The 13,510-nt window shown below is 41.6% G+C and overlaps 2 protein-coding genes across 7 annotated transcripts in view; one reads left to right on the forward strand and one right to left on the reverse strand.

Annotated features, from left to right (window-relative positions):
* Positions 1–13,510, forward strand: part of LOC144500377 (uncharacterized) — a 417,466-nt gene that overhangs the window by 104,060 nt on the left and 299,896 nt on the right. The window lies entirely within an intron of this gene.
* Positions 1–13,510, reverse strand: part of sufu (suppressor of fused homolog (Drosophila)) — a 138,385-nt gene that overhangs the window by 39,554 nt on the left and 85,321 nt on the right. For all 6 annotated transcript variants that reach the window (XM_078223127.1, XM_078223128.1, XM_078223130.1 and 3 more), the window contains 3 exons: positions 8,675–8,747; positions 7,700–7,853; positions 6,301–6,421 (listed from right to left, as the gene is read on the reverse strand). In XM_078223127.1, the coding sequence (XP_078079253.1) occupies positions 6,301–6,421; positions 7,700–7,853; positions 8,675–8,747 (348 nt within the window). The remainder of the gene's footprint in view (positions 1–6,300; positions 6,422–7,699; positions 7,854–8,674; positions 8,748–13,510) is intronic.

Genomic DNA, 13,510 nt, shown 5'->3' on the forward strand with positions numbered 1-13,510 from the left:
AGGTCACTGAAAGTGGCAATGCAGCTGGAGAAGGTAGTCAAGAAGGCATACGGCATGCTTGCCTTCATCGGCCGGGGTACTGAGTTTAAAAATTGGCAAGTCATGTTGGCGCTTTATAGAACCTTAGTGAGGCCGCACTTGGAATATAGTGTTCAATTCTAGTCGTCACACTACCAGAAGGATGTGGAGGCTTTGGAGAGGGTACAGAAAAGATTTACCAGGATGTTGCCTGGTATGGAGGACATTAGCTATGAGGAGAGGTTGGAGAAACTTGGTTTGTTCTCACTGGAGCGACGGAGGTTGAGGGGAGACCTGATAGAAGTCTACAGGATTATGAGAGGCATGGACAGAGTGGATAGTCAGAAGCATTTTCCCAGGGTGGAAGAGTCAATTACTAGGGGGCATAGGTTTAAAGTGCAAGGGGCAAGTTTTAAAAGAGATGTACGAGGCAGATTTTTTACACAGAGACAGTGGTGGGTGCCTGGAACTCGTTGCCAGGGGAGGTAGTGGAAGCGGATACGGTAGTGACTTTTAAGGGGCGTCTTGACAAGTACATGAATGAGATGGGAAGAGAGGGATATGGTCCCCGGAAGGGTAGGGGGTTTTAGTTAAGTCAGGCAGCATGGTCGATGCAGGCTTGGAGGGCCGAAGGGCCTGTTCCTGTGCTGTAATTTTCTTTGTTCTTCTGCATCCATTCCACTTGCCCTAGACAACCTGGTCTAGTTTGTGAATGCTCAAACCCAATGCCACACTATCCAGCAAGCGACCATCAAACACATGGTCCAAGATGTTATTCTTGTTTCATTATTTCACCTGGAAAGATCGTCTGTCATGCCTATGTAACCCAAATAGTGTGGAGTACAGGTTAATGGAACACATTCAGGATAGGTTTCTGGACTATCAAGGAAATCGCTAGGAACAGGTAGGTTCCCGCTTAACCTCGACTCATTTAATGTTGTTAATAAAGTTGTGTCAATATATCTGTTTAACATTGCTGGTTTCACTTTAATGTCATTTGCCACAGATTTCCTTTTCTGTGACCTGCCCGCCCACATGACGTTTTCCTTATCCTCAGTCCTTCTTCCTCCTTCCTTTGCCGACTCCCAGCCTCTGTTCATAGAATCCCTATAGTGCAAGGGAAGCCATTTGGCCCATTGAGTCTGCACCGATTTTCTGACATATTTTAGCCAGACCCTGTAACCCCACACATTTCTCATGGCTAATTCATCTAACCTACATATCTTGGAACACTAAGGGGCAATTTAGCGTGGCTCCTAATCTCCTAAGCTGCACAACTTTGGACTGTGGGAGGAAACTCCGCGGAGCACCCAGAGGGAACCGGGGAGAACGTTCAAACCCCACACAGCCAGTTACCCAAGGCCGGAATTGAACCCGGGTCCCTGGCGCTGTGCAGCAGCAGTGCTAACCAGAACTAACGAAGGGTCATTTAAACTCGAAACGTTGGCTCTATTCTCTCTCCACAGATGCTGTCAGACCTGCCTGATTTTCCAGCATTTTCTGTTTTTGATTCACTTCAACTCGTTTCACTTAAAGTCATGATTTTCAGTAACTGCAACTTTGAGAACTTACTGTATTTTAAGATATAGTATTGTATGAGTCTCCTCACCTAGCTATGGTGATTGTATGGCCCTTAAACACCAAGTCACCACAACTATATTTCTCATCCTATCCCTCTAGCACTTTCCCTTCCTTGGAGCACCCCACCTTCTTCCCCTCTCCTTTAAAATGTTCTATTTCACTGCCACTCTACCCTCACCAAAAATACCCTTTAGCTTCTGCAACTAAGCAAATCCTCATCAACAGCATTTTGAATCTTACTTGGATTCACCCTAATTCCCTCCTCTATTTAATTTCCCTATGCATGCCCATTCCATTTCCTATAGCCTCTCTACTGCCATCACCATGATCACAAAACCATCCTCAGGTATTTGCATTTATCCCTCACCTCCCATTTATATACGAAATAGGAGCAGAAGTAGGTCATTCTGTCATTCAATAAGCTCGATGTGGAGATGCCGGCGTTGGACTGGGGTAAACACAGTAAGAGTTTTAACAACACCAGGTAAAATCCAACAGGTTTATTTGGTAGCAAATGCCATTGCCAAATAACTACCAAATAAACCTGTTGGACTTTAACCTGGTGTTGTTAAAACTCTTACTGTATTCAATAAGCTCACAGCTGATCTAATTATGGCCTTAACTCCACCTTCCTATCTGCCCCCTATAATCTTTGACTACCTTGTCAATTAAAAGTATGTCCAACTCAGCCTTGAAAATATTCAATGACCCAGCCTCCATTACTCTCTGGGGAAGGGAATTTCAAAGACCAACGACCCCGAGAAAAGAAATTTCTCCTCTTCTCCATCTTAAATAGGAAACCCTTTATTTTGAAACAGTTTCAGATTTCCCTATGAGGGCAAACATCCTGCCAGCATCTACCCTTTTAAGCCCCACTCAGACTCTTATGTTGCAATAATAACACTTCTCATTCTTCTAAATTCCAACAAGTATAAGCCTAATCTGCTCAACCTCTCCTCGTAAGACAAACTCTTCACTCCAGGAATCAGTCCAGTGAACTTTCTCTGAACTGCTTCCAATGCAAGTATGTCTCTCCTCATGTAAGGTGGCCAAAACTGAACACTGTACTCTAGGTGTGTGCTCTCACCAATGCCCTGTACAGCTGTAGCAAGAGCATTTCCTATTTGTATATTCCACCCCTCTTGTAATAATGGCTGACTTCCTAATTTGTCTTCCTAATAAGTTGTTGTACGTGCATGCTCCTTTTTGTGATTCAAGTATCAGGATACCCAGATGCCTCTGTACTGCAGCATTCTGCAGTGTCTCTCAATTTAAATAATATTCTGTATTTTTTATTCTTCCTGCCAAAGTGGACAACCTTAAATTTTCTCACATTATACTCCAAATCTTTGTCCACACTTAACATTTCAGTTCCCTTTGCAGATTTCTTGTATCCTCCTCAACTTGATTTCCTACTTATCAGTGTAACAACAGTTTTTAAAAAATTATTTCAGGGGACATGGGCAACGCTGGCTAGGCCAACATTTTTGTTGCCCATCACCAATTGCCCTTGAAAAGGTGGCGGCAAGTTGCCTTCTTCAGCCACTGCAGTCCATGTGTGCAGTCACACCCATAGTGCAGATGGGAAGGGAATTACAGGATTTTGACTCAGTGACAGTGAAGGAACAGTGATACATTTCCAAGTCAGGACGGTGTATGTGGCCTGAAGGGCAACTGGCAGGTGGTGATGTTCTCATGCATCTGCTGCCTGTGTCCTTCCAGGTGATAGAGATCACAGATTTGGAAGGTGCTGCCAAAGGAATCTGGGTGAGTTGCTGCAGTGCACCTTGTAGTGGTACACACTGCTGCTACTATGCATCAGTGGTGGATAGAGTGAATGTCTAAAGTGGTGGTGGATAAGGTGGCAATCAAGCTAGGTGCTTTATCCTGGATTGCTGACAAAATTTGGCTACAATTCAGTCAGTCCCTTCATCCAAGTCATGAATACAGATCACAAAGAGTTGAGGCCCCAGGACTAATTACTGTGGCACTCCACTAGTTACAGTTTCGCATTCTGAAAATGATCTGTTTATCCCTGACTGTGTTTCTGGTTAGTTAGTTAGCCAGTCCTCATGCTAATATATCACCCAACACCATAAGCTCTTATCTTGCTTGGTAACCTGTGATTGGTTCATTCATGGATATGTATAGCACAGAAGGATGCCATTTGGCCTATCGTGTCCACTCTGGTCAACAGTAATCCCATTTTCCAGCACTTGGCCCATAGCCCTAGAGGTTATGGCAACACAAGTGAATATCTAAACACTTCTTAAAGGTTAAGAGACTTTCCGACTTAACTACCCTTTAAGGCAGTGAATTTCAGATTGCTGTGGCTCTGGAGCACTTGTAGGTCAGACCATGTAAGGACAGCAGATTTCCTTCCCTAAAGGACATTAGTGAACCAGATGGGTTTTTCCGACAATCAACAATGGTTTCATAGTCATCAGTAGATTCTTAATTCCAGATATTTTTTATTGAATTCATATTCCACCATCTGCCAGGATGGGATTCAAACCCAGGTCCCCAGAACATTAGCTGAGTTTCTGGATTAATAGTCTAGTGATAATACCACTAGGCCATTGCCTCCCCAGATCTGAAGTGAAAACGTGGCTGTGTTTCTGAGGAGAAACACGCCAGTTTTCAGTGAGAACCTGACACTTTGCTTTTTTGTGTTGGAAAATTTCACCCGAGCAGAGATGCCAAACACAGAGGGGTTGATTTTTCTGCTCCCATCAACAGCAAACCCACACCGCAGGTTTCCCTGGCAACAGGGAGTGGAATCCCACCGTCAGCGGCAGGCCATATTCTGTCACCGTGAAACACTCCACAGGGGAGACAGAGAAAATCCATAGTCTCCAGATCAAAACATCTTCTAACTTTGACAAGCATAATACCAGGATCTGCAAGTATCTGAATCCATCTGTTGTTGAAACCCCTAACCATGCCTTTGTCACCTCCAGAGTCAACAATTACAATGTTTTCCTGAGCAGTTACCCATCCACCACCCTTTGCAGACCAGCTCATTCAAAACTCTGCTGTCCATATCCTATCCCACACCTCTCATGTGGATGTAAAACATCATATGGCACTATCTAAATTTCTTCCAGTGTCTCAGCCAACATTTATTAGCAACCATCAACAGAACAGATTACCTGGTCATAATTACTGATTTGTGGAACTTGGTTGAGGGCAAAGTACCCGCATGTTTCCATATATTACAACAGTGGTTACACTTCAAAAATGTTTTGAGACATCTGGATGCTGTGAAAGGTGCTATATAAAATGCAGCATCTTGCCCTCATTAAATTTGCTATATAACTGAATTTCCACCCTTGTAACAGTAAAATTCTCTATTCACAGTTTAACCCATTAAATAATAGTGGAATAAGGCCCAAGTAGAAATTAATCCAATAATGTGCATAACCTTGAGGGTGTAAAGTCCTTTAAATGTCAATGTTGAAATAAAACTGAAGAAAACAGTACCTGGACCAGACTCCTTTTGAAATTTAGATTCAGACCAAACAATCTGAAGCTGACAATATAATGGGAAGTGGCTAGTAGGATATGCACCAAGGATTAATTTACTTGCTGATTTTTAGTCCCTTCACTTCAAAGTAGCATCTTATCCAAGTTGCTTGCAAGACTGAGGAATTTAAATGCTAGAAGAGTACAGCAGACCTGACCAGCACCTGAAAGAGCATGAGTTCCAAAGTCATAGCAATGTTAACTTTACTCTTTCAGGTACTGTTGGCTTGTGTTTCTCTAACATCTTTTGTTTCATTTTAAGACACATTATCTTTTTAACATCAACAGCTTTCTGCAAAAAAACAGAAAATATCAGCCCACATTTTAAGTCCCTCAACACCAGGTTGACATATTGAGCAATTAAGCCAGCAACACATTATAAATTATCAATGATGCTCTTTCAAAAAGGTGAAGCAGTAACTTCGTTCAGGAAATGATTTCACCATAAGAGTTCCTCTGTGTGGAACACAATTATTTTATCACAATGCTTATTACAGCTTTTCAGTTTTACCTTGTTTTACTATTCCATAGTTTAAATACTGCTCAGGAGATGCAGTGCAGGACAGAATTTTGTGTGTTGAATCTCCTGTCTGGTATTATCAGAACTAGATATGGAAGCCTAGAAAATTCTGTTTCCACTTCACAAGGTCACTGAAGAAGGAATTATTGTAACATCTGCCTCTCAGCTGTCCCTGACAAGAACATTATGTGCTAATTCAAAAGAGTGCAACTCCTCTTATGGGGAATCATGATATTGCGAAGTGCACATAGATATGGTATAATACGATAAGAAAGGGAAATAATAGTTGTTTAAATGGAATTTAAATTTCATTCCCCACCTAGTGTTTCTCTTGATTACAGGGCAATTTGCTTATTCTATTCTACCATTAAACCAGCTTTAGTAATCTTATCTCCTAAAATTTATCTTTCTATGCTTTTGGTAAATTTTGTCCATATAATATAAACAGTATATTTGAACATTTTTTTTAATTTCAAGAACCAAAACTTTGAAAACAAAACTAAGCAGAATTAGGATTGAGGAATGTCAAATGGGAGGTTTCAACAATTTTAACAACGCAATACTTTCATTCCCTCCCCAACAAAAAAAAACTCATGCAATCTTTATTGACAGTGGACTGCTTAAAAAAAAATACATGCAAGTTGTTAAAAACTTACGATGCTCGATCATGGTTCATTCCATTCTGTTGTTGTGGCTTCTGGGAGCTGATTGGTGGCAAGATTGGTTTGGTGTTCATTTCAAGACCCCGACGCAAGACCTCTCTGATCTGCTCTGTATCTGAAATTAGAAAAAAGATCCTGCTTCAAGTGGTCATCAGGGATCCTGAGTTGAGATTACTAGTTTCTAATCATTGCACAAAATTATGTTGCTTATAGGATTTGATAAAACATAATTTACTATGGTTATGCTTCATCTCATTTCTTTGAATAAGAAAGTTAAAGCAATTGATAAACAGTTTGGGCACACAGGAGAGAAAAGCAATAGGCTGCAAAATAGAACCATTACACTTCCATTCTGTCATAATGAGAGAGAGAAGAATTAAAACAATGCAGGTTTAGCTTGTTGATCCATGTGCTGGCTCTATTTTCAAGTCACTGCTAGAATCAAAGCATGGGCCTCTACTGCAGTGAACCGAGTCATTTAGCGACTTAACTCCTCTCCATTAACTGTTGCTCTCACAACTTCTAAAATGTTAAAGGTAGATATTATCACAGCAGTCCCAGTTGTCAATCCTGATGGCTTTATCAAAGTTGGTAAAGTAAATAAACCAACTGGGTTTCTGCTTCCCTGAAGGCAATGAAGTGCAATGAATGCTGTTGCATTTCAGAGTTGTGCTGCATAGCTTGGATGGCTGACACAGAATTTTTACGGTTCTCTGACTGCTGTCTTTAAGTCCAAGTAGTATTTTGTGGTCGTCACATTTTGATTTGAGGCTGTTTTATGCTAGGCAGCAACACTGTTATGTCAGTGTCTTGGGGTTTGTCATTTTCAAAGTGATGTTAATGCTAAGTTGTTAATAGGCAACTTTGAGATTTGTCCTGCTGTGGCTACTTGCACAAGCATCGAAAAGTTGAGGGTGTTTGGCATTGCAGAATGAGATTGTTATGACAGTATGTTGTACTGTGAAGTGCTCTCTGGGAGATGGTGGCAAGGTGTGGGAAGGGAGGGCCTTGATGGAATACCTCTACAAGGGCTGTAATTCTATGCTCAAGCTTTGCCCTTGCTGATGATGGGGGAGTCACAGTGGAGCATGTCTGTTTCTTTTTCTGGTTACAAGAGTAACTCTTCAGCTGATCAAAAACGCAGTTGACCTTATCCTAACTCGCATCAAGTCCTGTTCACCCATCACTCTTGTGATTGCTGAGCTACATCGGTTCCCAATCCAGCAATATCTCAATTTTAAAATTGTTATCCTTGTTTTCAAATCCCTCCCTAATCCCTCCAGCCCTACAATATATTTGCACCCCTCTGGTCTCTTATTCATTTTGATTTTCATCGTTCTACCTTTGGTGGTTGTAGCTTAAGCTGCCTAGGCCCCACAACCACAAGCTTTACCTTTATCTGACAAACGTCTCGGATGCAACTCAAGATAAATACTCCTGCTATCTTCTTCATCTTCTGGTGGATGGCTTAGATCCACCCAAGCACATTTTGCACTGACACCACTCAGGTTTGAGCCATCAGTCTCTATGCCTTTGTCCACTCTTTCCTAAAAGGGGAAGGGTGGAGAAGGGAAATAACAAATTAAGCAGTAAAATAGGTTTCTGATTATATGAATCACAACAATTGAATTTCAGATGATTCATTATGATTTCTATAACTACAATATAAAGTTCTAATGTGCTTAGTATTAGGATGATTCATTATAAAGTAATGATCCTGAAAAATTATTGACTGCATATTAAACTGGTTGCACATTAATGTACTTTACTTAAAAATTGCTACAATCAACCGAATGGAGAATATTTTATCCAAATTATGGTCAGATTATGAAATTCTGTGAAAATAACCTAGTTTGTCCAAAGGAAAAAATGATAAACATCAGATTTAATACAACATATTTTCAATAACTTAGTGAATCATCTGGTTGTATGCATAAAGTCATAAAAACAATTCCAATTATGATTGATGCAGAGATTCAACATATTGCATCACAAAATGATGAACACAGGCTGGTTTCTGTGATTCTGCACATTTTTCAATCTATGCCAATAGTGACACTTGGTCAGAAGGAGTGGGTAGTGGCGAGCTCTCTGATGTAGGTGTGCAATGAGTGGAAAAAAAGACAACAAAGCATATTTACCATTTTTAAAAAAAAGGAATGTTACTATTTTTCTTATGAACAATTATTGTCAGAAGTAGGATTTGTTAACAAGTTTTAAAAAATAGCAAAGTTGCCATTTTACGTGGAAGGGGTACTGTAGACTAATTTTGAATTAAACAGCTTACACACAAATTTAGAAATTTTTTTGGTACAGATGTAACATCAGAGAAAAAGGAAAAATATAACTAATACAAGTGAATATTTACTTGCAGATGGGGATCGGATTCAAATATAGTTTCTCCTCTTCGCATGTCTGTGATTAGCCAAGAGCCACCTGCACTGTAAGGCAATGTATGATACTTTAAATATGCGTATGGAATCTCCTGGTATTTATCTCATGTTTACTGCAATACTCAAAAGCAAACCTATAACAAGTTAATTAAAACCGATTTAATGAAACAACAAAAGATGACAATTATGTCAAGTTTCTGAACTTGCTTGGTAAAGCCTGCATTTACACTATATTTTGACAGGTGCATGCTGCAATAAATTCAGTATGCAGCTTGCTCCACATTGGATATCCGCATTTCGAACTGGCAGCATCATATAAACACTCACTGATTTGGCTATGAGCCAGGATATAATAGTTTAAACAGAAACATGATTGCATAGACTTCCCTTAAATAATGTTCCCAGGCAACTTCATGGGCCATCATTTTGTTGACTGAATCACTGCAGTGTTATACACATCTTATTCAAATACATTTGCTGATGTCTGTAATGGTTGCACGCTTACGCAGAGTGACATCATCAGTAGCACAGATTTTGCGGGTTTAGTCTTCCACGAGGGATGTTTCTTTGTACATGAAGCAGTTTAAATTTATTAACACGTTCGACTACCTTTTGTAACTGATGTTACCACATCTTTTGGCAAGGAGGAGAAAACAGCACAATAAAAAGGATCAGAGAAATAAATGGAGCAGAGTAGTTCAACGATCAGCAAGGTAACATGAAGATTTGCACAGAGAGTAGCTGGTTGGCAATCTGAGCGGTGATCCAGGGCTGAAATCAGCAGGTTCTAGTGAGTTTAACTGAAGAAACAAGCTAGCAGCACCATGGCTATTTTCAGGACGAAAAGTGAGTTTGAGAAAGAGAACAGGGACTGGACTGAATATATGGAAATGTTAGAGCACTTTATCTTGGCAAATGGAATTGCAGATGAGCCTAAAAAATATTCAATTCTCCTGAGTGTGCATGGGGTGAAGACCTATAGTGAGAAATTTAAATATAGCACGGAAACCTGGAAGGGGTGGGGGGGCATTCCATTTGTGGATTTGGTTGCATTACTCCAGAATCACTGCAGTCCTATGCCCTCAGTGATTGTTCAATGTTTTAAGTTTCATAGCCAATTTCAGAACATGGGACAGTCTGTAGCAAATTTTGTTGCTGAATTACATCAGCTCTCAGAACATCGAGAGTTTGGGGGAGTTTTGAAGACATGCTTTGGGACAAGCTAGTTTGTGGCATTAACGAGCATTCAGTGGCATTTGCTTAGAGAAGCCACACTTACTTTTAAGAAGGTTCTAAAAATTTCTCAGGGCATGGTAATGGCTGCCAGCAATACAAAAGATATTCATAAGGCCAATGGCAGCATGGAGGCAATGCACTGCATCAAGTAAAGAAAGAGACCGCAAACAAAAAAGTTGAAGACATCAGAGAGGGTGGCACGGTAGCACAGTGGTTTGCACTGCTGCTTCACAGCTCCAGGGACCTGGGTTCGATTCCCGGCTTGGGTCACTGTCTGTGTGGAGTTTGCACATTCTCCTCGTGTCTGCGTGGGTTTCCTCCGGGTGCTCCGGTTTCCTCCCACAGTCCAAAGATGTGCGGGTTAGGTTGATTGGCCATGCTAAAATTGCCCTTAGTGTCCGTAGGTTAGAGGGAGTAGTGGGTAAATATGTAGGGATATGGTGGTAGGGCCTGGGTGGGATTGTGGTCGGTGCAGACTCGATGGGCCGAATGACCTCTTTCTGTGCTTTAGGGTTTCTAAGATTCTTCTAAGATTTCTAAGAGTCACACTATGTCAATCATTACAAGTTTATGGACGCTGTTTGTCACCGTTGCTACAAGAAGGGTCATCTAGCTAACAAGTGTCAAGGTGCTATGAGCAAGTCAAAGGCTGAGTAGGAAGATAATTAATTAGAAAAAGCCTGAGTCAGCTACACATCACCTGGAAAGCTCAGACCAGGCAGAGGACAACTCTTGCAACATATTTATTATAAGTGAGGGGCGTGGAGAGCCTACTTATGCTAGAGTCTTTGAGGTCGATGGTAAACAAATCAAAATGGAGGTAGACACAGGAGCCTCAGCATTGGTAACAGGCAGGAGAGCTTCAGGAAGACTTGGGTTCTAAACAGGCACCAGCCTTTACTGAGGTGGAGATGAAACTTCAGTTGTACGTACATTGGACAGACCATACCATTTGCATACAACAACCAAATAGCAAAAGCATGCTTTCTGTAGTGAAAGGGAAGGGGCTGAGTCTACCTGGCGTGACTGACTCAGAAAAATTCCATTGAACTGGAGTGAGATTGAGCACACACAGGTAACAGAGGATGCCATCCAGAAATACCAAGGTGCTCAAGGATGACCTGGGTACATTGCATGGTACAATAGTTAAGTTGCTCGTAGATCCTCAGGCTACTCCTTGCTTTTCCAAGCACAGAATGGTGCCTTAGGCAAAGTGGAGGAGGAGTTGAAATGATTGCAAAGGCTTAGAATCATTGAACCCATTCAATTCTCTCATTGGGCAGCTCCAATTGTTCTTGATCTTAAAAGTGATGGCACTGTGCACATATGTGGAGATTACAAGCTTACCATTAATAAGGCTTTCAAAGTTGGACGTTTACCCATTGCTGAGGGTGGAAGATCTGTTTTCAACCCTTGCTGAAGGAAAGAAGTTCTCAAAGCTTGTCATGAGTCATGCCTCCCAACAACTCTGACCAGAGGAGGATTCAACAATCAGAGTAGTTCAAATATCATCTGGTTTTTGGAGTACCTCCATCCGATAATTTTTTTTCAGTACAATCTGTTACAAGGCATTCCGAGCGTAGCTGTTTATTTGGATGACATCTTAATTACCAGGAAAACTGAGAAGGAGCAACCTAGATTACGTGTTAAAGAGGTTTTCAGAGGCAGGACTGCATCTGAAGCAAAGCAAATGTATTTTCCAGTGTGGAGTATCTAGATCACAAAATCACAAAGCAGAGTTTATCCCTATGGAGGAAAAGATTTGAGCTATTAAGGAAGCTCCAAATCCCAGGAACATGTCAGAGCTCAGGTAATTTCTGGGTGTGGTAAATTACTATGAGAAGATTTTGCCCGACCTTTCAACAGTTTTGGCGCAGTATCTACTATTCCACAAAGAGACCAAATGGAAGTGGGGGCTAGCACAAGAGAAATCTTTCAAGGATGTAAAAGCATTGCTACAATCAGTTAATCCACTGGTTCATTTTGATCAAGACAGAAAACTCATTGTGTCATGTGATGTCTCATCTTATGATGTTGGGGCAGTATTCCCTCATATGATGGAGGACAGGTTAGAAAAATCCACTGATCTTGCATCATGTATACGGATAACAGCTGAGAAGCAATATTCACAGTTAGACAAGAAAGGTCTAGCACCTCTTCTCCTGTGAAACAGTTTCATCAGTACCTTTATGGTCATTCATTCATTATGTGTACCGACCACAAGCCATTGATGAGTCTTTTCAGTGAATTCAAATGTATTCCTCCCATGACTTTGAGAGAATACAGTGTTGGGCTCTCCCACCATCAGCTTGCCAGTACTATATTGTGTACAGGCAGAGAAGGACAATGCAAACACACACACGTTGAGTCGTCTTCTTTTATCTGATGTGCCAGCTGAGGTATTATTCCCTCCAGAGACAATTTTCTTCCTTGAGAGACTTTCACATTCTCCAGTGAGTGCTAAGCAAATTAAACAGTGGACAGAGAGCTATCCTATCTTGTCTTGGGCGAGGAAATTCCTGATGCAAAGATGGCCTATGGTTGTAGAGGATGATGAGCTGAAACCATACGCAAAGCAGAAAGATGAGCTAAGTGGACCTAATGGTTGCATTCTTTGGGGGTTTCACCCTCATGTCATTTGCAAGTTATGAATGAAGTCTATGAGGCATACCTAGGAGTCTCCTAAATGAAAAGTCCAGTCAGGTGATATGTTTGGGGGCCTATAATGGATCAAAATTTTGAGAATAAAGTGAAATCCTGTTCTGTGTGTCAGTTTAACCAGAGCCTGGTGCCACCAGCACCACTAACGTTGTTAGGAGTGGCCTGATGGTCGTTGGTCGAGACTTCATGTGGATTTTGCAGGACCTTATATGGGCCACATGTTTTAGCTTTCTTTTTTTTTAATATGTTTATTAAAAATGTTCTTATATTTTACATAGCAAACAAACACAAATACAGATCCACACAGTGCTCGCGTGTACATTTCAACGCGACTGCGCACAGGGCTCCCCGTGGCCAGAAGACAAGTCCCTGGTACCCCCAGCACCCACCCCGCCCAAGTCTCGTCTAATTGCACTGGTAATGACGGTAATAATATAAAAATAAAAAAGCAGAGGAACGCCGCTGGAGAACCAACTGGATGCCCAAAAGCCCAGGCTATAAACTAGCGAGCAGAGAAAAGAAAGAGAGACAGTGAAGGAGCGAGGCGAGAGAGAGTGAGAGGGAAAAGAGAAAAGTTCTCGTGTTGGTCCCCCTACCTCGGCAGGATGGGCAGCTGTACTCAGGTAAAGGGCCAGGGCGTGTCCACCAATCAGGGGAGGGGATGTTCTGTGGGAACACCCGAGGTCCTGGGACCATCAGGTATCTACTCACCCGGCTCCAACTGCAGCGTCCCAACATGCACTATAAATGGCTGCCAGGTCTGATAGAACCTAGCACCGGACCCATGTAGCATGCACCACCTCTTCTCCAGCTTAATGGTATCTACCACCTCCTTCACCCACTGTGAGTGTGTCAGGGGTGCACCTGATTTCCACCTAAACAGGATTAGTCGTCTTGCCAGAAGTGTAGTGAAA

Source organism: Mustelus asterias, chromosome 11 (assembly GCF_964213995.1).
Source record: "Mustelus asterias chromosome 11, sMusAst1.hap1.1, whole genome shotgun sequence".
NCBI classification, from domain to species: Eukaryota; Metazoa; Chordata; class Chondrichthyes; order Carcharhiniformes; family Triakidae; genus Mustelus; species Mustelus asterias.